Source organism: Platalea leucorodia (assembly GCF_965183815.1).
Source record: "Platalea leucorodia genome assembly, chromosome: 7".
Lineage (NCBI taxonomy): Eukaryota > Metazoa > Chordata > Aves > Pelecaniformes > Threskiornithidae > Platalea > Platalea leucorodia.
Window position 1 is genome coordinate 42,530,048 of NC_138829.1, and position 24,811 is coordinate 42,554,858.

At 39.0% G+C, this 24,811-nt stretch overlaps 1 protein-coding gene across 2 annotated transcripts; it reads left to right on the forward strand.

Moving 5' to 3' along the window:
* Nucleotides 1-47: 47 nt before the first annotated feature.
* Nucleotides 48-17,596, forward strand: PLA2G4F (phospholipase A2 group IVF). 2 transcript variants are annotated; one of them, XM_082318166.1, is made up of 17 exons: nt 48-164; nt 1,623-1,663; nt 2,276-2,318; nt 3,545-3,611; nt 3,909-4,078; nt 6,156-6,269; nt 6,802-6,839; nt 7,787-7,922; nt 8,657-8,793; nt 9,609-9,831; nt 10,399-10,513; nt 11,679-11,816; nt 12,305-12,412; nt 13,320-13,514; nt 13,847-14,013; nt 14,646-14,832; nt 16,186-17,596. In XM_082318166.1, exons 1-17 carry the CDS (start codon nt 117-119, stop codon nt 16,413-16,415), a joined length of 2,157 nt encoding a protein of 718 aa, XP_082174292.1. In that variant the 5' UTR covers nt 48-116; the 3' UTR covers nt 16,416-17,596. The 2 variants fall into 2 exon arrangements, with proteins under 2 accessions (XP_082174292.1, XP_082174293.1); XM_082318167.1 differs by lacking the exons at nt 48-164; nt 1,623-1,663; nt 2,276-2,318; nt 3,545-3,611; nt 3,909-4,078 and adding an exon at nt 4,920-5,258.
* Nucleotides 17,597-24,811: the final 7,215 nt, after the last annotated feature.

Here is a 24,811-nt window from a genome sequence, read left to right on the forward strand (position 1 = left end):
TTCATCTGAGGCTGCTTGTTTCTGTTTGGTTTTAGAACATTCTGGAATTGACACTCTATGATAAGGATGTCCTCGTCAGTGATGAGCTCACTTCTATCTTCTTCGATGTAGGGGGCATGAAGCTGGGTCAGCCCCTGCTGCGCACTTTCAGGCTGAACCCTGAGGTTAGTCCCTGGCTTCTTCCCAGGTCAACTGTGAATAGCTGCAGCTCATCATTATAGAAATCTGGCAGTACATGCTAGTTGATCTATCTATGTTGTAGAAGCCAGAAGGGGAAAATGCATCAGCAGGTGATGACAGCATATATGGTTTTACTGTCATCTGAGATGTTTCTAAAATCCCTAGAGATTTTTTTTGTGTGTGTGTTCCACAGTTTTTGGGATGCCATGCTAAATGAAACTCAGGATGACTGCTGTTTTTTCAGAAGATGCTAAAACAGCTTTAAAGGGAGTTGATTTTTCAGGAGACTAGAGGGGCATAAACTGGGCTTAAAACAAAAGGTATTTGCAGTCAGCAGTCATTTTGGGGACTGCAGACTGTCTTATTTAGTTGATCATCATCAGTTTGCAGTGGAGAATTTTATTGCTGCAAAGGTTACCTCTGTATTTAATAAGACAAAAGCCTAAGAAAACCTTATTTTACCTGAGATATGTTCAGTTAACCTCTGCTTCATGTGGGTGACATTGGTGCACATCAGCTGCTCTCAGTCCCTGCGTGCCTGCTTATCGACTTGCAACAAGACAGCTTGTTTTATGTAGCTAAAGCCATATCACCAGTCCGATCTGTTTTGTAGCTACCTCAAATGCATTGCTACAATAGGTCTGGATTAAAGGTGAGCTAATGATGTGTTTTCTTGAGAAATGGGGCTTCAGTGCTGTTGGTGTGGTCAGAAGCTGACTAACTGCTATGCAGTTAACAAGGAGGTGTTGGTCAGTACTGGTCACAGGCACTCTGAATGATTTGTGATCACAGAAAGAGGCTTAGCACCTCCCTTGTTCCCGCTAACTCTATCTTGTTTGCTGAATGCTTAAGTCATCTTGATCAGTAATTATGGAACTGGAAACTTCAACTTCAGTAAAGAGAATTACTGAAATTGGCTTCTACTCGGTTATTTTAAAAGCTGTGTTTCGGTCTGGTATCAAGCATTTACCGTACTCTATGGCAGGGGAAAAGACGACTGGATCAAAGTCTGTACAAGACAAAGATAGCAATGAGCTAAGAATGTTATCTGCTGAAATAATAAATGGGAGGAAGCCCAAGCCTCATGTAGAAGCTGTTTGCAGAGATGGTGCTGCAGTGGTACTTAAGATAGAAGAGCGTGGTTTTTTGTCATTAGCAGAGTAATGGATCTGAGAGCCAACTCTCACTTGTGTGCACTTGTCTCCTCAAACACAGATGTGTCTGGTCATACAGGATATGCCTGGAAGGAGAGGAATTTTTAAAGAACAACAACAACAAGAGGCATGAATTTAAACCTTCCAGAATTTAACTGGAGCTTTTGTAAAAGCAACAAAAATAGTTAGTGTAGTTTGTAACAGGAAGAAAGCTTAATCTCTTGGAAAAACTTATCATAATTATATTCAAGATCAAGGGTCACCTATGTCCAACTTTTATTTTCAAAGGCTAATGAAGAGCTGGATGTAGAGTTTTACTTGGAGAAATGGTGAGTCTTACCTGAAGAGCTGAATGAACTTGTGCTATGCAGATGTGTTGTCTTTAGTTGCTTTTTCTGTGCAGGGACAGTCTTGCCCATAAAAAGGCTAATGCCTTACAGTTCTCTGTGGTGTTTGAGTTGATTCACCAATGGCTGATCACAAATATCCTTAAAGCTTCAGTCACCAAAATTTTTGGGGTACCAAAAAAGAAACAAAATTTTGCTGGACTTCATGGGAATGACAGTGCTGCAAAGGAAATGAACATTTTGTGAATGAGTTACTTGGGAGGTGGAAAGCTTACACAGTTAACCTTGCAATATAAACAACTGAATACTTTATCTGTCTGATAGTCTTTCTAACCTGTTTCTCTAGGTTATCAAAATAACTGAGGTAGGGAGACCTTATAGCACATGCTTATAGTTGCAGAGGAATTTTTTCTTCCGTATTTTTTCCCCCATTGTTCTGTGAGGGAAATATAGTTGGTGTCGGTCTAGTTTGCATAGATCTCTCACCCCTGAGGACCTTTCTCCCCCACCTCTTATCCAGGCAGTTAGTCTGTAAGGTAGGATGAAGCAAATTAAAAACAGAACTCATTTGCATTAAATCTCTTCCTTTCACAGCTCAGATCCCCCTACAGAGGTATTGACCAATGGAGTCCTTGTGGTGAGTACAAGGAAGTCAATTACATATATGTTGGGATTTACTCCTGAAGGTAGGTTTTTAGTAGTGAGAGGGCAAGAACTGTTGAGAATTCAATGCCTGCATCCAAATAGGTCCTTTTCTCTCCAGCGTGTGCCTCTCTCTTAATTTCCTGTTTCAAAAAGCTTCCTCAATTTTTAAAACTTTATACCAACTCACAGAAAGGGTATTTTTTTTTTTTTTCCAGTGAGGCTGTTTTAAAAGATGTAAACAAAAAATGTCTTTAGGAGGCTGGTGTCTTGCCGATTATACTGAGTTTTCTAGCCTAGATGCTGGCCAGGTAGAGTCCCCCTTCTTAACAACTATTATTTCTAAGCTTTTATCAGTGCCAATAAGTAGGTGATAATTCTTGAGTCTGAGAGTGGGAGGCCTCATCTTGAGGGATTTGTCTGTTCTCTTGGGACAATGTCTGAAAAAAAAAAAAAAAAAAAATCTGTGTCATACATTAAAAATACAGGTGTTACCACCTCTTTCTCCCCCCAGAGTAAAGACACTGGAGTGATAGTTTTTAATAAGGCGAAAAGGACGGGAAAGAGCTCATCATTGTTGAAATGTAGAGTTTTAACATTTTTTCGGGAAAAATTGGTGGCATTTAACAGCACGGTTCTGCGAACTATTTCACAGGAGAGTCTTTTGTGTTCCTATTTCCCTTAGCAAATCAGTCTTACATTCAAGCAGTGGAGTAGTTTCTTATCTTTGAGAGCAATTATGGCCAACTAAGTATCTCATCTGCTGTCCTAGAAGGGAAGCTGATGATTGAATGGTGTGAGAGACTAAATTTCACGAGGACATGGACAATCCAAGGACTGAAAATCATGGCAGAATTTATGAAGTTCTTGCTTGGATCTGAACAGGTTCTGAATAGGTACTGACACATGCATTAAAAAAAGATATAACAACAGAAAAACCCCAGCTGTTGAGAACTTGTAACTATGAAGTACTGGTTGCAAAAAAAACCAACCAAACAAACAAACAAACTGGAATAGGAAAGATGGTTTTGATTTTGAAATGAGCAGATAATGCCTTCCTGCTGAAACAAAACTGGCTCTTTATTTGAAAGATCAAAATAATCCTTAATGTTTTTTGACAGCTTCCAACTGTAAACCTAAACCTACTATAGTAGGTGGATTAAGCTTCAACAAAGAAGTGAACTTAAAACCTCATAACCAGAGCTGTTTTTCTTTTCATAGGTTCATCCTTGTTTGTCTCTGCAAGGCACTGTCAACAAAGAGGAAAAAACAAAAGTGAGACAGCAAGGTAGGGCTGCCTGCAGAGTTTAAATCGGATCTACTTTTCACCATGTTTATTCCTTGGGAGAGAGGGGAGACTTGATTCCCTGCCTATATAGTGCATTTTTATTTACTGACTACAAAATCGACTTTTTCAGTTAAGTTTCCTTTTATTTTGAATACTAAATAATATTGGATCACTTCCACTGGGTACCACACAGGAGTCTTTGCTGGTATTTTCATAGTTGCAGCTACACTTAAGAAGTATCTGATTTTCAACATTTAAATGGTTCCTGTGGCCTAAACTTCTTACTCTAATGCACAGGGAGCTGTGAGGTCAAGCTGTCTGTTCCAGGGGCATATCAGAAGCAGTTGTCTATTCCTTGGAGACCAGACAATGAGAAGGATTATGAAACCTCATTTGTCTTTCATGTGGATAAAGAAATGTGTCCAGAACTGCAAGTGGAGCTGCAGCAAACCGTATCTGTTCTACAGGTAAGCATCTGTGCTGACTGCTACGAAGTTTATAGCCCACTCTTGAATAAATCCCCTCTGAAACCAGTGCCTTTGGTCCATGAAAGTGTCTTTAAACATAAATTGAACTGCCTTAATTTGATCATAAGAAGGCCAGGGACTTCTTTAGATGTTCTGAGATGTCAGTTTGGGGTATGTTATTCAGGTACGTGTGGATGTCAAAAGCTTGCATTGGAAGCAAGTTTCTTGTGGAGTACTGTATGTATGTGGTGCTAGGGACCATCTATTATTGAGGTTACTCATCACTTCCAGATATACCTTTTTGATCAAACTTAACTCTGTAATGTTGTAACTGCTCAGGTAAAAATTTTCTAGGCTAGAAGCCTGTCTTGAATGGATTTTTCTGGTTGTGTATTAGCAATTTATGGGCAGAGGGAGAAGTTTTTCTCTATCATTGCTTTTTACATGCTACTATTTTTTTTTATTTTAAAAATTGAATAAAAATATCAGACTTTTGGATCTTTGACATTGGGTAAGGAGGTGAATTTGTCTTAAAATTATACCCTCCCCAACACTTTAAAACCTGTTCAAACTTAGGGATTAAAAAATGCGAATCTGCACGTGCTTGCTACATGAAGACATCTTTACTTTCAGCTGTTGAGATACTCTATAGCAAGTCTTTTCTATTAGAAACTTGTAGAGCATGTGCCACACCAGAGGCTTATTTAGCTTTGTCTGTCACTTCACAGTTTCTACAGGTACCCATGCAGTTTGTGTATCCCATAGGAGTGACTAAATATTCATTGTGATGACTGCTCCTAGTATAGCCAAACACCAAAAAATGAGAGCAAGGAAACTATTCTGTGATGTTATTCATCCCCACAAGCAGTTGGGCAGCATGAATGCAGATGGTGATCTTGACTACTCTAGAAGCAGCTGCAGGAAGAGAACACAAGAAGGAATATGGAACAATGGCTTTGCAATGGGGTTGGTTGGGCCGCAAACATGAGCTGAAGAGAGAGCTGAAGAGAGAGACTTGAACTTAAGTAGTCAAAAATTCAGAGCCAGGCAAGAAAACACATGGTGGAAGTCAACCATGGAGATCGGCCCAGGTGGTAAACCTCAACCAAACCACCCCCGATCCTTCAAGAGCTGACAGAGCACAAAGCTATCCATTCTGACCTTTCCTCTCTTATCAGAGGTAGGAGAGCACCAGGAATGTAGTAATGTTGCTTGCCCTGTACCTAAATGCATGTTATTTGCCCCTGTGAGGAGGAGGACAGTGGGCTTAGAGGGACTTTTGACTCAGGACAGCTGTTTTTGGTCAGAAGACATCTGTGAAATCTATGGGTAGTTCCTTATCTGTTGTCAGTTCTTGTGAGAAGGGTGCCAACCTGTTGCTTCTTTAAAGTGCTGCCTTCTCCCAAGGGTGGAGGCCTGTGGTGGGTGTAAAGGCTCTACCCCACCTGGTAGGCTGCATAGGTTTAAGTGTGACCCTGTGATATGAGGGGGTTTTTAATATGCCTCTCTTAAATTTAGGAATTAAATATTAAGGGAGCTTGCTACTTCCTAATCCAACATGGGAGAAAATGCAAAGATTTCCTAGCAAACTTTAATTTGCTCTGCTTGTAAAGATGATTATGGTTTTTTAATTACATGCTCCCATTTGTCCCTAAGGCTATTATCTTATTTCTTATTTTGTGGTATTTTTCCTGTATGTCTAATGCTGTTGCCTTGTTGGTATCTTTTCCAAATCCTACTTTGAAGACAGAATGCAAGTTCGCTTGTGAGCTTTTTGACACATGTCAGAACACAACTATTTTGGGGGGAAATTTTATATTTGGAGATGAAGATTTTTTGCTTGTGGCAAACAGCTATATTAAAAAAAAAAAAAAAAAAAAAAAAAAGGAAGCTATTTGACAGAAATAATCCCAGCAAAGATCTGTCAAGCAGAGAGCAGGATGATCTTGAAAAGCCTTAGACTTTTGGGAAAGACTTAGTTATAATTATCTTAAGAATTGTTTGCTGTTTTTACATATGAAAGTCATATCTTTAACTTTTGTCTGGAGAGCTCAAATAACATTTTGGTTTTTATTAGGATGGTATGAACCCTGATATTGAAAAGCATACTACAGTTCTGGGACTGGGGACTCTACCGGTTAATTCCCTTCCTATTGGACAAAAAGTTGATAGAATCGTTTCTCTGGGAGAGGTAATGTCAACATTTTGCACTTGTTTTAACATGCTTGGTGTAACTTGCTTCCCTGTTGCCTGTAGGCATTTGGAAAGTTAAGCTGCACACGATTCTTAGTCGTGCTGTTTTCTGGGATATCTAAAATGAAATACTGAGAATACTCAGTGCAGTTCTAAAAACATTTTCATGGTTGGGTCTTGGAAAATAAGTATAAAGTTCATCACTTCCCAAAGCAAAAAGTCTGTTAGGGTGTGAAAGAAAAATATCAGAGGAGGAGGAAAGCAAGAAGCTTGCAATAGAAATAATTCCCCTCCCTTCTCCCCCCCCCCCCCCCCCCCCCTTTGCTCTCTGAGTACATGTTTTTATTCTCTGTGGAGACTATTGAAAATGTCTGAAAATGAGCAAGGGAAAGGCGTTCCAGAGATGTAGTTTTGTGGGTGAGAGTGCTGTTCTGGTTAGTATCTAGTGGCCCTGTTGATGTCATAACCTCTAGTTAGTAGTTCCACCTATGTAGTTGCTATCAATTGCAAGATGTGTTCTCTCTTCACAGGGACAAAGTTTGGATATGAGTTTGAAAACTGAAGAGAGGTGAGTGGGAACCTCAAAGACCTCTAAAAATTAGGAAAAGCCTTTATTCTCATAGTGAAGGAGCTGAATGACTCTCCCTGCTGTTCTGGGGAGGTGTGTTGTCTCCATTGATCTCTTGGGATAGATTAAAGAAAAACACCTTTCGTTATTTTTCTTCCACAGGCTGTGACTCTTCACTTTGCAGATACTATCTGTTGGATTGGTGTCAATCCTGCTGAAATCTGAACAAATTTTGTATTCCTAATACTTAAATGTAAAATAGCTGATGGTGTAAATATTAAGTAGCTTTGTTAGGTACAGATGGTTCCCAGAATATGTGCAGTGCTGTACTGACAAATAGGAAAGGACATCCAAGTGTGTGAGGAGCTTGAACTATAAAATAGAGGATGGGTGCAAGAAAGGAGTGATAAGGAAAGAATAACACACAAAACCAAGCAACTGGATAGTAAGTTGATAGGGTCATTGGGTATATAGTCATTAAGTGAAGATCCTGCTCCGCTTTTACAAAGTCACAGCAAGTTCATTGGTATCCACTTGTCCCCTTCTGCCTCTGAAGTTTAGAAACTTCTGTTTTAAAATCACTCTTTCCCTCATTTCTCCATCCACGTCAATACAGTAATCTCAGTTGCTCCTCATACAGTTTTCTTTACCTACTGAGAATCTTTTCTTCCTTTGTGAAATTCCTGAAGCTTAATCTGAATACTGTTTGACACAAGCTTTGCATTTAGACATTAGGGGAGAAATACAATAGGGAGAAGTTTCATTTTCAATTCCAAAAGCTGTTTTTACAAAATAGCTGGTGTATAGACATACACTAAAACTTCATTTAAGAGTTTGATCCAGTGATTCAGATCAGCACCTAGATTGTGTGTTCACAGGAATTGTTTTTCCCTTGTAATTACAAATCCTCTAAAATTTTGGGTATTTTTGTCCTGTTTCTATTTCAGCACTTCGGATCTGGATATACGTCTGGGTTTTGACCTCTGTAAAGAGGAGAGAGAATTTTTGGACAAAAGGAAGAAAATAGTTTCTGAGGCACTGAGGAAGACTCTTCACTTAAAAGAATCCCCTCCAAAAGATGAGGTATTGAGCACAGTGTTGTAGTGAGATTCGTAAAATCCTTTGTGCTTGGCTGATAATTAGGTATTGTAGGATTCTTTGCCTGTAACCAACAGAAAACACGGTTTGCATTCACCGTGGCATGAGATAGATCCCTGTGACATTTCAGTTCTGAAGTCTCAAATGTTGTTGTATTTCTAAAATTGAGGGATATGTGTATGCGTTTTGGAACACAAAAAATTGAAATTTCAGAATGTATGTACTTTCTTCAGTTGAACTCTTGTATCTTGGGCTTTGAGCTCTGAATTGTGATAGGAAAGTCTGTTTCAGAATGGTTAATTGAAGCTCAGACCACAGGAACAGCTTCCTAATTGCTGATTTGAGGACACTGTTATATTTAGATAGCCTGATACCTTGCTCTGTGATCTTTGGGTGCTGTTATAAGAATCATTGCTTTGTTTGTTCTTATGTGCATATTGTATGGCATGCAAGTAAATGGGTGATAATATACATAACAATTTCAGTAAGTGACTGGCCCAAAGATGACTCTGCTATGTTTTATAGTAAACAATATATTACAATTACAAAGTAGAGAAAGGAGTTCTGGTTGAAATCAAACCTGAAATTACTTGAAATGAAAATAAGAGAAAAATCTCTATTTCTATTTACATAAGAATGAGACTTAAATGGGATTAGTTCTGTAATTTATTGACAATTCAAAAGTCTGTGATTGTGACTCCTGAGTTTGCTGCCTGCAGGTTCCAGTTGTAGCAGTACTGGGGTCTGGAGGTGGGATGAGAGCCCTGACATCGTTTTATGGCAGTCTTGCTGGGCTTCAGCAGCTGGGCCTTTTGGATGCCGCAACATATCTGTGTGGCATTTCTGGCTCTACTTGGTAAGTTACATGCAGTGTTGATTCCAGAAACTTATAGGTGAATATGGTAGTGTCGATGCAAAATAAGGCCAAAACTGCATTTGTGCCATCTGTAGACAGACAATGAAGTAAAATATTTTATAAGTTGTCACCTGTGAGTTCTCATGGGGATTCTAAAGAGAGTCTAAGAGATTCATTATCACTTCTAACCCATACAGCTACTGGCTAAATTCATGAAACTGCTGCTTTTGCAAGCCTGGCAGTTGAATATTAGAACACATTACATGAATAAAACTGCTGCGTGTTCCCTGAGAGCCTTGACTGCAAAAACATTCCCTGTTTCCTTGCTCTTGCCAAGAAGGCAACTGAGGTGGTGCAAGTCACTGGAAACACGTCCACACGGACCACTATGCCACTACCTTCCGAAATAGCGCATGCATGTTCATGTGGATAGCCGATAGCCCAAACTAGTTTCTCATTTAATCAGACCTGTATTCTGGTGAAGGCTATGGCCTCTATTGCTGTATGCAGTAGTACCCTTGCTGTCAGCCAGTCTCTCAGGGTTGTTATGGCCTGGAGTTAACTCATATTCATGAACTGGTTCATGTGTGCTAGCATACGATGTTTGGACCATCCTTGAAAGGGTAGGTTAGCAATCAGGATCAAGTTGTCCTGTTGGTGTCAGGGTTTTCAGCATGTTTTAGAGTTCAGAGATCCATTATTATGGTCTCTTTTTGTCTTTTAGTACAGTGCTGCAGCACTAATTATAACTAGCTAAAAATTATTGTTTACATGAGGGTCATTATTACTGATGACGTTAATATAAGCATTTTCAGGTGTTTATCGACATTGTATCAAGACCCTGACTGGTCGCAGAAAGACCTTCAAGATGCGATCAGAAGAGCTCAGGGTACTGTGTCCAGCAGCAAAGCAGGGGCATTTTCCCCAGAACGAGTGAAATACTATTTCCAGGAGCTGAATGCAATGGAGATTAGTGGACGGAAAGTTTCCTTTACAGATTTGTGGGGCCTTATTGTGGAATATTTCCTACAACAGAAGGTAAAAGAGTTCATGTTTGGATGTGTACTGTGGGAGCTCTGCCCACCCACATGTTTTGTGTCAAGAAACCAATTATTCTCTACCTTTGTGAGCTGTTCTAGAAGAGATGGTGTTGTGGAACAAACATAGGGAGTTCTCATCTATTTCTGCCCCAGGTTTCCCAGCACCCTTCTTTAGTAAAGAATTTTGAAGTCATATAGATCAGTGCTATAGAAAAATGGAATGTTTATTTGGAATGACTGTTATTAAACTAATAGCTTTTGTATTGGGCAGGTTAAGCCTGAGAGAATGATGTTGGTTTTGCAAAATGGTGTTACTGTGCAGTATTTGCTGTGCTAATTGAAATCGGAAATCAGAGGGGTAACTAGTTCATTAATAACACCAGTAAATATGCAGCTACGGAAATATTCTGGCAAAATCTAACCATATGCATGGACAGTGGGAGGAAAAAGGACTTTGAATTCGTGGTATTGTTAGTCAGAAATGCTAAGGAACAGCTTCAAATTATCAAAGTATCGGCACAGAATTTATCTGACTAAAGCATATTTCTTCCGTGCTTGTGACCAGGAAGATCCATCAAAGCTGTCTGATCAACAAGAAGCAGTGAAATGGGCCCAGAACCCCTATCCTATCTATGCAGCTGTCAATGTGAGACCCAATATTAGCAGTGGTGACTTTGCAGGTATGAACATGGCAAATTTATTTTTGTTTGCGAAAATCTGCAAATTCCTTTCACCTATCCAGTTCATTGGGTAGTGAGCAGCTGACAACAGGAAACCTGGCTCAAGCAGCAGTTGGTAGTGCAAGAGACAATAGGATACTGACTGGCAGAGTGTTATCATCGTGATCGCAAATGCCTTGATCATGGCTATAACAGAGAAATGAGATTCAACTCTGCTGGCCACTCCGCATGTTTTTCTAGAAGGTGCCTGAAATTTTCAGGAGCTGCAAGGGAAGACTGTTATAATACATGAGTTTGTGTCTGAGTTGGAGAATTGAAGTCCTTGGTAATTAGGTGACCTACTTTCTTTTATAGTCTCAGATAATCAATTTGTGTAGGATTGATGTAAAATGATGGATTGGCAACCTTGCAGCACGCAAAATCAAAATTGTGGTATTTAGCAGCCTGTGTTCTTGCTGGTTATATAATTACATTAAAAAAATGAAAGCCAGTCCTATTCCAGGTCACTTGAAACTTCAAATGTGATGCAACAAGTGAGGATAAATACACCAAGACAGGAACACAAATGCTTGTGTCCATCTGTGTACCACTAGGGGACTTTTTTGTTTGTTTTGTTCTGGAGGAGTGTGTGTGTATGACAATGAATTTGATTTGTAAATATTTGTGGAATCTTTCAAGCATGAGGGGGACACTTTGATAAGCAGACAATGAAGTCTGACACAGTAGGTCAATTGAGTTTTCAAGTCAGTACTGTAACAGGTGCTGAGAGATGGTAAGTAGTGCGAAGAAAGGCTGAGAAAAGTGAAATAGCTTCCATTCGTGATGAAAAAGGGAGCCATCAGAATGGTTTAAAGTAGAAGTAAAATAGGCAGGTTATTATTGCAGTAACAAAGTCAAGATGGATCAAGATGGGGTATTTTTTTTTTCCCCCCCCACTAAAGCCAGGAAGAAAGGAGGTTGTATTTAGTCAATGAAAGCCTGTACAAGAGTTTTTATTAATCATGTGTAAGATAGAGGCTCACTGAGAAGAGTGGCAGGGAAATACATAGTGATGTGAAAGAAGTGGAGGGAGACTCCCTTCTGTCTCCCTGTGTGAACAGAAATCAAACGAGTATTTTCACCTGTGTTTACTCTGAGATGAGTAAATATCCTGTTGGCTTCTTAGAATGGTGCGAGTTCACTCCCTATGAAGTTGGATTTCGCAAGTATGGAGCTTTTGTCCGAACAGAGGACTTTGACAGTGAGTTCTTCATGGGACGGCTCATCCAGAAACGTCCAGAGCCTAGGATTTGTTTTTTACAAGGTATGGTCTTACAGTAAGGAATAAAATGGGGAGATGAAAAGGAGCTACGCTGCTTTTGGGACTCATCAACTTAAACCCATGCTTTTTTGTCCCTTCCTAAAGAATTTGAAGATGGGAAAAATGTAAAATCTTTCTCCAAAGGTTTAGGTGTAGGTTCATAGTATTACAGTCTGATGTCCTGAGTCTGCAAGAAGACTCTATTATGAGCTACCTGTCAAAAACTTCTGCGTTAGGTCTTCCTGTTTTCTTGCCATCTTTTCCCTTGCTGGTAGAAGAGCTTTTCTCTTGGAGAAGTTTCTGCATTATATTATGACATCAGGATTTGTCACATGATTAACTCAAAGGTTTAAACTCAAGCATCACCTATTAGACTAGTAAGGGTCAAGTGACAGCCTCCTCCCATGGCAAATGGCAACTGAATTATAGGCCTTTTGGTTACATTGTGAAAAGCCTTTTGAGTATTAAATTCTTCCATATTTCTCCTGCAGGAATGTGGGGCAGTGCCTTTGCTGCAAGCTTGGATGATATCTGCCTGAAGGTGGTTGGTATAGGACTGGGCTTTCTAGATTCTTTCAAAGATGTTATCAAAGTTGTAGGTAAGAACAGACATTAAAATAGTAGGATTTCTTGAAAGATATCTGGTTTTGGAATGATCCTACAAATAATATGATTCAAAAATGTGCTGTGTGTAGTTTTCAATACTAGCATAAAGGATGGATTTGGACAAATCTCTCTTGTGCTGTGTATTATTCCCTTCCATCACACATATAGTGAAGAGAGTAATTATAGCTTTTTCAGGACACTTTCTCCTTTTTAAAAATTTTGTATCTGACTGTAAATTTGGGCTAGTTCTGGGAGCTGTTTTAAATGCATATTACAGTGCAGGGGTCTTAATCATGAGAAGAGGAAGAATAGAAGCTGGACTGCTAAGCAGGAGGTGGAAAATAGGTTTTCAGTTCCCTCCTTGGCCTGATTTTTGTAATCTTGGATAAGGTGGTTGTATGTTTATGCGTTGTTCTCCATTTGTACAATGCCTCCCTAGCAGTGAAAAGGAAGTGTACTAAAGGCTGACAGTTGCTCATGTGCATAGTTATAGCCTTATAGTAAGTAGTGGGGGGAGATATTTTTTTCTTCTCTGCTTTTGCAGCCCTAGTTTTTCATCCCACACTTTTATTGTAGCTATAAATGCTACTGTGCGGGGATGACTGTTGTTGTCTTATGAGACTGAAGTGGTCATCACGTGGTAACAAGGGTTTCTTTGTGTGGGTTTGAAATGAATATGGACAATGATTTATGAGTAATGCTATTCCCTTTAAATAGGGCAGGTAAATTATCCAACTATAGAATATGCAGCTCATCTAAATTTCATTACAATATTTTTTATTAGAGGACAAATTCAGCCTTAGGACAACTGGTTAAATATTGTAGAAAAAAGTCTGATTGAAATGTTGGAGCTGGGCAAGCATTTTCTATGCGTTCTGCATCCTTCTGTGGCTTCTGCAGATGACTGCCGAAGATTCCATTTCCGAGATCCAACACGACTGAAGACTCGCTTGGTTATACCTGGGGGCCCCCTGTTACAAATTTTTCAGGATTTCTTCAAGTCCCGGGTCACATGTGGAGAAACCTTCAACTTCATGCAGGGATTGTATCTTCATAAAGATTATGTTAAGATCAAGAAATTTGTGGCTTGGAGAGGTAAATGAGTCTCTATATACCTGGGATATAAAATAGTGTGTTAATATTCTGTAACAGTCAATGTTACAGAACTAAGTGAGCTTGACTTTGTTCCACTGAAAGCAGGGAATTTACCCCTTCTTACACCATAGCAAAAAATTTGATCCACTATGTATGTTCTGTCATATAAGGCAAGCTCATCATCAGACTTTACAGGTCAGTTTCAGATGAATGTGAATGTTGGAATGTCTTTTTTCTTCTCATAGCCCCAGCATAAGCCTTGTTTGTTGCTTGTACCAAGAGGTGTGTAATGAATCATTATAGTTACTTCTGTTACTTGGAGTGTCTTCCAGGCACTCACCTGGATGCATTTCCCAACAAGCTGACCCCCATGGAAGAGAGCTTGTATTTAGTGGATGGCGGTTTTTCTATCAACTCTCCCTTTCCTTTGGTACTCCAGCCAGAGAGGGATGTGGATGTTATCTTGTCATTCAATTTTTCCTGGGAAGCTCCGTTTGAGGTGAGGAATGTAGCTGAGCATTATTACATGAAGATAAAAGCACAGAATCATATTCCCAATTGCAGCAGATCAATTGATGTTGAATATAAACACTAATGAAAGAGTGCATTAGAATAAATCCTTACCTCTTTCAAACATTATTGTACTATGGTTTTTACTGTGAATGTCATGAGGAGATAGAAAGTGAAAACTGTAATGAGATTCAAAACTTTTCAGAAGTCTAAGGATTGTTATCTAAAGAGTATTTGCCTAGTTCATATGATGCTTGTTACATAGATGTACACTTCTAATGGAAAAGTGGCTATTGGTGATTTTGTTCATGCAAACAAGTTATTTCCTGTATATACAAGTGTTTATTTTTTAAGTGCAGAAAAGTCAAGGTGAATATATTTAGAGTAACAAAACATAAAAAGTTTCAGCTGCAAACTGTTGATGCTTGGTAGCAGTTCTCAGTTCTGTTCTTCCTTCTTCTTCTGTATCACCAGCCAGAGAAATTGTTTCTGCCAGTTTGAAGTTGGATTTTTGTCAATTTTTTTTTTGTGAAAGTCTCTCTCCCCTTAAGGATTGTAGTTAAATGATCTTAGAGGTGTTGCTGGTATTCTATCAAAATTATTTTTGTTCTTTGACAACAGGTTTTAGAGCTGACTCAGAAATACTGTGAGGAGCAGGAAATTCCTTTTCCAAAAATTAAATTGAGTGAGGAAGATGAAAAGAAGCCAAAAGAGTGTTACATGTTTGTGGATGATGATAATCCAAAGGCTCCAATTGTGCTCCATTTCCCCTTGGTGAATGACACCTTCCAGAAATACAAAGCTCCAGGTAAGGGAGCTGTATCTTAAAGAGCTATTTTTACAATCCTTTGGGTGTGTTGATGGGGAAAATTCAGTGGGTTTAGTGTCCCTCCTTTCATTCTTCTTAGTATTACCCTGTAATTATTAAATTGTTACTTACATTTAAGGTGGAATCAGCTTCCACTAGTTTTTTTGGAAGGGAGACGGGGACAATTTAAAAAAAAAAAAAAAAAATCTAAAGTCTGGAAGAATCAAAATTAGGCAATATTTTTCCTTCTTTCTAAACCTTTCTGCCCTGGTACCTGATTTTGTTACTTCTAATTACTCTGAATATATAGGAAAGCACTATAAATCAGATTAAATAATAAGTTCATTTGTTTATTGGATATGAATAAACCACTAAGCAGCAAAGTGTTGGGGACTAATCTGTATGTCAGATCATGTAACTCAATGCTAAGTGTCCTGTGCCCTTGTAGTGTAAGGTCAAGTGATAAACGATCCTTGCTTCATTTAACGTGATTAATATAGGCTGTAAGGCCCACCTCAGTCTATCAAGCAAGAGCACTGGGATGAAACATAGAGCTATACCTTTAAGAAGAGACAGACAAAATTCAAAGTCCTATTTTCCCCATGCTGGGAGGAAACAGCATCTTGAAGAAAACCTTTGGAATATGTAGAAAAGAATGTGCAGGACTGATGCCGGCAAGTGAGATCTAAGGCACTCTGTTAATGCTATCTGTATGAATACTCTAATGGTTGTCAGGCCCTGGCTGCATTTCCTCATCAACAATGAAGAGTTTCAAAGTGTTGGGCTTGAATATGGCTCAAGACTGCTATTTCTGTAATAGCAACAAGCAGAAGTGTTTTTAGCAAATTACTTTAATGTCCATCTTTCAAGATTGGTATTTAAGTGGTAGGGTGCTAAAAATAGGAGTTACCATATGTTGAAGAGTATATACTAACCTCCTAAGGTCAGTTGAACTCAGGGTGTTGGTGTCTTTTATTTTAGTGTAGAACAGCACTTCCAGGAAGAATTGAGCTTTGTATTTCCTATTTTGAGCACTATAATCATGGATTCACTAAACAATTTGTCATAATAAAAAAGTATTTTAGTCCTGTATTTTGGAGTCTAGTGGAAGTAGAAAGGGTAATAATACTTTACCTTCAGCTGCCAAGCATTTTGGATCCTGAAGGAGCTGAAATCTCTGAGGAGGAGCTTTGGGGAAAAAGTTAAGGTTCAACTGCTATCTGTGATATCCCCCTTGCAGAATCCAAAATGAGTCTATCAATCACAGCCGTTTTTTTTGTTTTTTGTTTGTTTGTTTGTTTTTTGGTCCCGTCCCCCCCCCCCCCCCCCCCCCCCCCCCCCCCCCCGCTACAGGAGTTAAACGTGAGTCAGAAGAAGAGAAATCCTTTGGTGATTTCATCATTGAGACAAAAGATTCTCCTTACCGTACACTAAATTTCACCTTTGAGCCATACGATTTCAGCAGGTTAGTGGAAGTGAATCGCTACAATGTTCTGAACAGCAAGGACACTCTCTTCAAAACCCTAAACTTGGCTCTGCAAAGGAGAAAGTTGAAGAAAGTCATCAATACATCCAACATATGAGCAGCTTCCATAGCTGAGGATGCAGACAGGCTGCAGTGTATGAAAGAGATGTGGTTCAGGACAGAATACTGAACACTAATGGCTGGAAACTGTCTTCTTGGGAAGGGAGTACAACACGTGACACTGAAAATTCATTCCAGATAACAGACGCTCTTATGAAAACCCAAGGGATGTACAGTACAACATGGATGTTGCTTTGTCGTGTGGGGGAAGAGTAGGGAATTATCTAGCCCAGTATCTCATCTTACAGTGGCTGATACCAGATGACCAGGGAGGTCTATTCAAACAGTTCAAGCATCTGGAGAATAATCTTCCAAACTCCACTGAGTGAAGCACCTCTCTTTTTCAAAGGTGCAGAGGTGTTCGAGGAAACACTGATTTCTTCTATACCTTTCTCTCTTGCTTTTTGAACTTCCCTCCATGAACTTTCACAATTTACATCAGCTGGCAAGGAACTCCACAGATGGTAACTATGCACTGAGAGAGGAAATGTGTCCTTTTGCTTTCAGCTTGCTACTGGCTGATGCCCATGTCCTTTCAAGACTGAACAGTCACTATCTGTTTTCCATTTTTGCCGTTCATGGTTTTAAAGATCTCTGTGGTATTTCCTTCCTACCCTTCTCAAGGATTATAATGTATTTTAGACTCCCAGAAGTTCAATATAGAGTACCATACTGTGGTAACCATTTATTTTTGAGGAAATAATAGTTCCCTTTTTGATATTTAACTATTAAAGACACATCATGGGATTATGTTGCTTCTTCCTACCGTTTGATCATCATGAACCGATGAAACTTTAAAAATGCTAGAAGTCTTATCTTTCTCTTTCTGTGTAAGAGGAAGGAAGGCTCCTTTGAAGAGTCTGAATTAGATATTTTTTTCCTTATACTTGGGCTTGCAATTCAGCCAGACCTTTGTTCAAGGAATTCCTCTGTGTGTGTGTCTATATATTTTAGAAACATCAATATTCAAGGTAGGAACACGTTATGAATGTGAACGAATAAAATAATGTCATGCTGCTATGCTGTGGGGTGAAATTCACTTCGCTTTGCAGAAAGCTCAGAGAAAAGTACTGAATTATGTATTTGGAAAATATCTAATACAAAAGGGTGGCAAACAAACACTGTTTACTTTTGTGGCTTTTACATTGAGTTGAATGTACTGATTCTGTATTTGAAAACGGGAGACAGGAAATTTGTCTTTTCTGAAATGATGTAAAGGCTTATAAATGGGTATCATTCTTGATGTATTTTTTACTGTGTTTCTCTTTTTAATAAATATTAGTTTTGCTAATGTGCTTTTCACAATTTTTCTTATGAACACTTGTCTTGGTATATTTTTTCTTATTCCAATAAAAAGTAAGCAAAAAAGTCAATGTAATACTATATTGCATAGTTTCTTTTATTACATCAGGATATCTGATAGTGGGAAAGTGACTTACCAAGTTCATCTCAGACTGGTGCTGCGCAGCAGTAGAAAGTAATCTCTTCATTGTGAGACTTCTCTTTGAGTAGGCATGGCTCAAAACTGAATTTTTTAGATGTATTTCCAACAGTGACTTCATCTGGGTGATTAAGCTTTCTTGATATCTGGAAGGGCGTATCCTTTATGTCCTTAGCATTTATTTCCTTAAGCCGAAATAAGAGAAACAGCAACTTTAATGTTATCATTGTTCTTTATAATAGGTGCCACACAGCTACCTGCTTTGTAGGATTTGGATATCTGCCGTATTTGCTGAGTGACTTCTGTATATTTTTCCACACAAGATTTTAAAGTATTCTTGTTTCAGCTGCCTTTCAGCCTGCCACCATGCCATGCCTTCAAATGTTTGTAGTAGGATGGGATTTTCCTTTGTTCCTCCTGAGTTGTTCCTTTTTCTTTTTTTTCTTTTTTTTTTTTCTCTCCTGATGTGAATCTGAGTTGAACTGCATGGTTTGATTTACTTCTGCTTTCTTGTTTTTGAGCTTCTTTCCTCATCGGAGATGCTTGGACACTGTGGAGATACAGGTATTTAGATACCAGCATATAGTTGGGAAGGTGGAATGTTTTTCTCCAAAAACTGTATCTACTCAAATTTGCTAGGCATATACAACGGAACCTTTTAAGGCACAGCTTCTCCCTAAGTTCTTCCACAGTGGTAAGGCGGTTTTGTTGGAACAAGATATGGGGCCCTAATTGTTAATTTTAATTTCCTGAACTGGTGTGTAAGTAGCCACCTGATTTGAAACTCCATGTTATGGCAGGAGAGTTGTCCACAGACAAGTCTGTGCACTCACTGTACGGAATGTGTTCTTCAGTCTTGTTAAAATGCTTCTTGTCTTGGAGAAGGAATGCATCTTTTGTCCTGGCATTTAAATTCAAGCCTAGTTATTAAGGAGGAATCAGCCTGGCATCCCAAGTCAAAGGAACATTCAAGAGAAATGGGAAGCAGGTACATCATTTGGGGTTGACGGTGGGGTTTTTTTTTGGTGTTGGTTGTTTTTTTTGTTTTGTTTTGTTTTTTTCCTTCCTGAGTCCCTGGGTTAGAGCGCTCTCACGAAGGAGTGCCAAAGGGGAAAGGAGCCCTGAAAATGGGAGGAATGCACCAGTGTGTTTTGTCCTAGGAAGAACTCGTGTGGGTGCCTAAGTCTTGCTCTTGCCATACGTTTACAAGAGTAGGTATGCATGCAGGCTGCATGTTAGTCTGTAAACAAGATGTATACAAAAATAGTCTGCAGGCTAACCTGTCTTTCTTAATATCTTATCTTTATTCCAAGGAAGGCCTGGTTGGTAAAAATTAATTGTTCTGAGACAGAGTGCACTGAGCTAATCATATACTTCTCATGATTCGTACCCTTTCATAATCCAAACGAGCCATGCAGTGTTTTTCCTGGTATCAAACATTTGCTTATTTGCTGAGAATGCTTAACAACTCATCATATTAGTGTTCAAAAGAGAATTTCTCAACACATGAAGTTTTTTGGTCACTGTCCTATGGTGTCCTGCAGGACATGAACTACTTTGGAGCACCATGGAATTTTACTTGCTGAATTTCCTTCTCTTGCCAGGATGTAGAACATGAAGTGGTGTCCTTGATGTAGTCTTTGCTATGTTGCAATTGTGGCTTTTGATTTGAGACAGACAAAATCTATCATGAGTTTCTGGGAAATGTTTTGTGGCCCTACTTTGTGGTGGTTTAGCGAAAGGGAAGTTCACGTAACCTTTGTTGATTATTCTGTCACTGTCTGCACCTAATGGATTTGATAACTCAGGCATCTCTTTCAGTCTTTTTTTTATATATATATAATGCAGGGTCCATTGAAACACTTCTTATGAATTAAGTCTTTCATAAAAAGCTTATAGAAGAGTTTCTGTATTCCACAGTTAAATGTGTTTATATATGTACACAGACATACATGCTGGAAGGTTGCTGGATAATGGAGAAAAAACCCACAACAAATATTTTACTGTGTTATTTACTTACAGTGTTCTTGGTGAAGGGAACTTCAACCATTTAAGTAACCTTATCTTCAGGTTAATCCTGTGAAATAATTAAAAATATTTCATATTCTACTCTGAAGAGAGAGTATGCAGAAACTTGGAACTGCTGTTACCAACTGTTGTCCCAAAAGTGCTACCATGGGTTTCATTTCAGTTTCTCTTATCCCTCCCCTTCTCTGTGTCTCAGATTGTCCAAAAGAAAAAATTTTGCTGATATGGCTGATGTTGGTGCTGCAGCAATGCTAATACTGAATAGTATTAAGAATTTAATTGATTTATTTTAATTCATATGGTAATACTGTTGTAAAAATGGGCATAGTATCCTGATCCTGACTGTTCTACATCTTTTTATGAGCAGCTGTTCACTTAGCTGCTCTTTTTGTCTTGTCTTTCCTTTCTTTCAAATGTATTGCTCAAAATCTCTGTCTAAACCACACTGGAGGAAAAATGAAAATTCTACAACTTTCAGTGAGCCTGGGTTGCATCTAGCTCCTAGTACACCTTGAGGCCAGATGCAAGGCGGTTGTCCTTGTCCTGAGCCTTTGTGAGTAGCCCTGGCTCTCACTGGTGCTTCTCGTTGTTGGCTTTGGGCTCCCAGAAGCTACTGGGGCAGCTCCAGGGCATCAAGGGACTTCTAACAGAAAACTAAACAAATTCAGTGCTCTAAAACTTGGCTGGATTATGACACTTGCTGCTATTTGTGCTGTGGGCTTGAGGTCCAGCTGAGCAAGGCTCTAGTGCAGACAAGGTCTGGCCATGCATGGCTTATGTTTGCAGACAAAAGGTATCTTTTTACAGCACTTTTGTATTTGCTCCGTGGCAGGATAACTTGAGTTATTCTAGTTCTTCATAGATGTTTGGAGTGAATGATCTGTATAAGTGATAAACATTTGAATTAACTTAGATTTACACACCAAAGTAGCTTAATTTATGTGCAAGAAGTAACAGTTCTTCAGGATTGCTTTTTCCTCTGTTACAGGTTAAAGACGTTTTTGTAGCCTTCCATTAAATAATTAATTTTTAGAGTATGGATAACCAGGAAAGAACAAGGAAATACAGTTTTTATTTATATATATATATATATGCATGTGTGTGCATTATATATAAAGACATGATAAACCTAGCAAAATATGGCAGGAAGTTAATACTTAAAGAAGGGTGGAGTACTAAACTATTGCTTATTCTGTAGAAAGCCGCATGTGATGATTTGCAGAAAAATAAGGCTTGTCAGCCATTCCTAGGGTAATGAGTTTCTAAAAGGTAAGGGAGGAACAAAGGGATGATCCAGTTGGAAACGCCATGTGTTAGTATATATAGTTCATGGAATTTCTTCATACAGTCCTTGAACATATAAAAAATTGATTGATTGCACAAAGCTATCTTTGAAAAATAGCGATGACAAGGTTGAGAGCTTGTGGGTGAAAATTAGAGGCTGAGCCAACAAAGGAAACCTCATAGTTGGTGTTTACTACAGGCCACCTGTTCAAGGGGAGGATGAGCAAGATAATACCAGAGCTACTTCCTAAAGAGCCTTAAAAATGTGGAAAACCCACTGAGAAATTGAAAGTGACAAAATTGTCAAGGTGAAGAACTGTGGTTTTGATTATGTTAGTAAGAACTGGAAGTTATGCCAGTGAATTAAATTGACTCGCACTTAAATCACAATCACTTTGCCTTGCTGTCCCTACAGCAGAATCACTTTAAAAACAGTTTAAAAAAAACTTTGGGTTTTGATTTGAACTAAGTGAATTAACCTGATACTTCAGACTCTAACAACCTGATCTTTCAACTATGATCACCCTTAAAAAAAAAAGCATACTGCCTACATCTGCAAGACCACCTATTCATATAAACAGGTATTACAGATCAGGTAGCCTTCCTTTTGTGGGGTTGCTAGATTGCTGTGGACAAGGACCTGTTTGTATTCACAAAAATGTGAGTTTCTTTTCCTCCACAGATGATGACCAAGTTATGTTCTAAGTAGCTGAGAAGCTCCTCTAGCTGAAGCTTCTTTTCAGCTATAGTGCTTGGCAACTAAGATTATGTAATTAATTGCACTTGGTGTTGGTGCTACTGTATAAGTAAATAATGAATTCTTATGTTTTTTAAATAAAATACTTTGGAAGATTTTTATTATAAAAATTGTATTGTGGATTTTTGAAGCCTGAAGTATTGAAGAAACTATATAAAATGATTAATGAGATATCATATGCTATTAAGATAACAGTGGCTTCATATGAAAATAACTGCTTGTTTGTCTTCCCTTTCAGTGTCAAAGGCAAACTGCTGTGTGGCAGCAGGTCTTCTGACTGCATCTCCAGTCACTTCCCAAACACAGGTCTTATTGTAACTGCAGTGATTCAAAGTGTAATGAAAATTAAAATGCAAGCACCACAATGTCATGAAGGTAAAATTTATGTTTCTTCGTTAGTTTGCTCAGGGCAGCCCCAGCTAAACAGCAGAGCCAGGGCAAAGGAGGGAGCAGAATCTTGTGATAAGGGGTAGCAGAGAGGGCAGACCACTGGTGGCCTGCTGCTGTGCGTGTTTAAGCCAGCTCTGTGGAGCAGAAGTGTTAGTAAAGGGCTCCGTGTCCTAGGAAAAGCATTGCCTGGCAAAATGCTGGAACAGGGAAGGGAAGGTATTGTTCTCTTAAGGGTGCTGTATTTTGGAGCAGGATGGTTGAAGAAATTTTTTTATTTTTCAAAGGAATTTATTTACAAGCAAAACAATGTTATTTATGTTGAACTTTACCTCTTTAAAATGCTGTGCAAAATCTTTACAGTATTATTAACTCTAGTAGATGACAAATATGTATGGAATCACACCCAAAAATCTTAAACTGAGGCAGAAGTGGTACTATCTCTATTGCTTTTGATGTGGCAAAAATTACATCAGGCCAGACTTTTAATCACACATTTGTGTCTCAGTTGCCAGATGAGACACTTTACTTGCCTTTTTCCCTTTCGAGGTGTTGAGTATAGGAAGCAACATCTAATCAGAACATGATATTGATATGACATGGCTTTGAAAAGGGCAATGAGATCCAGAGGTGTTGGAGTTTGAAGCATTTCCAGTGGAAAGAGGGAAATACTAATACCGTTGAACAAAATTCTGGTAACGTCTCTTGTAGAACAGTGCATGTTGACTGGTCACCTGTGTTTGAGGAAAATGAACTCATAACATATGCATGGATGAGGAAGTATGGGAAAGGGAAAACCTGCCATTTGAGAGGACATGAGATGACTGTAGGTTAATTTGCTTGTCACAGCAACAATTGAGAATGGACCTGTCTGCCCTTTATGAAAACGATCTAGAGAAGGGAGATAAAGCTAGAAGGCCAATGTCGGTGTGAGGCAACTTATTGGTGGATATCTAAAGTAGAAGCTGATGAATTGATGTAACAAATGATTTATAGAAAGGTATGTCAACATTATTAGGCTGTGTTCCATTGTTGCATATCTTCTGGGTTTGTGATCAGAGCTCAACAACTGGTAGGAAGAGAAATGTTGATCTCCCTAGACTATATATAAGTAAAGGGAGCCTGCATTGTTTTCTTCTTAAAATAAAAACTACTGCAGGAGCTGAAGTAAGATACAATTGCCCAACATGACTTTTCAGGGAAAAAGTACTTTTGTTGCTTTAAAAAATAAATGCTTAGTGGCTATAGATGTCCAGGGACTTGGAGGATGAGATTTTACCCAGACCAGTCTTAAGCCTTCCTATATAATATTGTACTTTTAGGAAATGAGATGTCTAACCATGCCAGTTTCTTTATAGTCTTCCCTCTCAGTAGTGTACATACTAGGGTTTTTAGCTTCCATTGGGAGAGGTGGGCTGTGAAATGAAGTCAATGGAAGCCTGAACATTGGCTCAGGCATCTGCAGCTACAACGGCCTTTAAACATAAATCTCTCACACTGGTAGAGATAATGATGTTTTACTTTAGGGCAAGTCTCCACTTGCTGCAGGGTTTGTTTGGGAATTAAAATAAATGTTTATTTCACTACTTCAGTTGCGCTGTAACACAGAAGTTTAGTCACAAACCTTGTTGCTCCTGCTTCATTTGGCTGCATGCTGATATGGCGAATAGGACAGTCTTTCTGGCAGCTTGAGGACAGTCCTTGCTCTGCTTCCAGTCTCCTCCAGCCTAGTCCTATTTAAGAATCATAGCCATGATAATTTGATGTATATACTCCTCCTGCAGCACAGTGAGTCCTGAGAGAATCCATGCTGCATGTGAAGCAGTCGATGAGGGTAACCTCAGGAGTGCTGTCTTTACAGGTTGGCTGGGTGTGGTTTTTTGGTGTAAGTATCATGTTCTGAATGAATGTGAGGAAACAGACTACTACCTTTTCACCTAGTAATTTTCCAGGGCAGTTTAATTTTCATTTCCACTCCCTCTCTTGGAGGTAAGATACTCTTGATGGCAAGAGGTTGAGACATGGTGGGAACTAAGACATGGAGGTAAATCAAATGCCATCTGTGTCAGAAGTGGGGCTTCACCTAGAGATGGCCAGACCCAATGTAAAGACATGTTTGAGCAGTTACTGTCTGAAAAATCCAGTGGTCCCTGAGGTTATGAACTATATATTCAGGTGACCTATGTATGTCTCTGAAGGGAAAGGAAAAGAAATGTAAGAGTTGGATGTGGAATTTTTCTTGGGAGGGAGGTGAGGAGCTTGCCAAATGCTATTGAATGTAAATTTCTTTATGACCTAATTTTTTGCAATTTGTGATGGCGTTATTAAGCTTGCTTGCTATCCAAAGGAATGTGATCATGCATATCCTTGTGCGGCTCCCTCCTAAGCGTAAAGATATAATTAAAGCACTGCTGTGAGGAATTGTGGTTCTTGTGGTCTAAGGAGCAGATTAGTGCACTTGAAAATGTCTCTTTACCTATTCCAGTATTTATATAGA

Bases quoted from the DNA above. Each gene is read 5' to 3' on its own strand.
- PLA2G4F (XM_082318166.1), top strand. From the start codon at position 117: ATGAAGCTGGGTCAGCCCCTGCTGCGCACTTTCAGGCTGAACCCTGAG. The intron at 1,664-2,275 runs GTGAGTCTTACC...TTCCTTTCACAG, and splicing joins GAGTTTTACTTGGAGAAATG to CTCAGATCCCCCTACAGAGG. The intron at 3,612-3,908 runs GTAGGGCTGCCT...TCTAATGCACAG, and splicing joins AACAAAAGTGAGACAGCAAG to GGAGCTGTGAGGTCAAGCTG.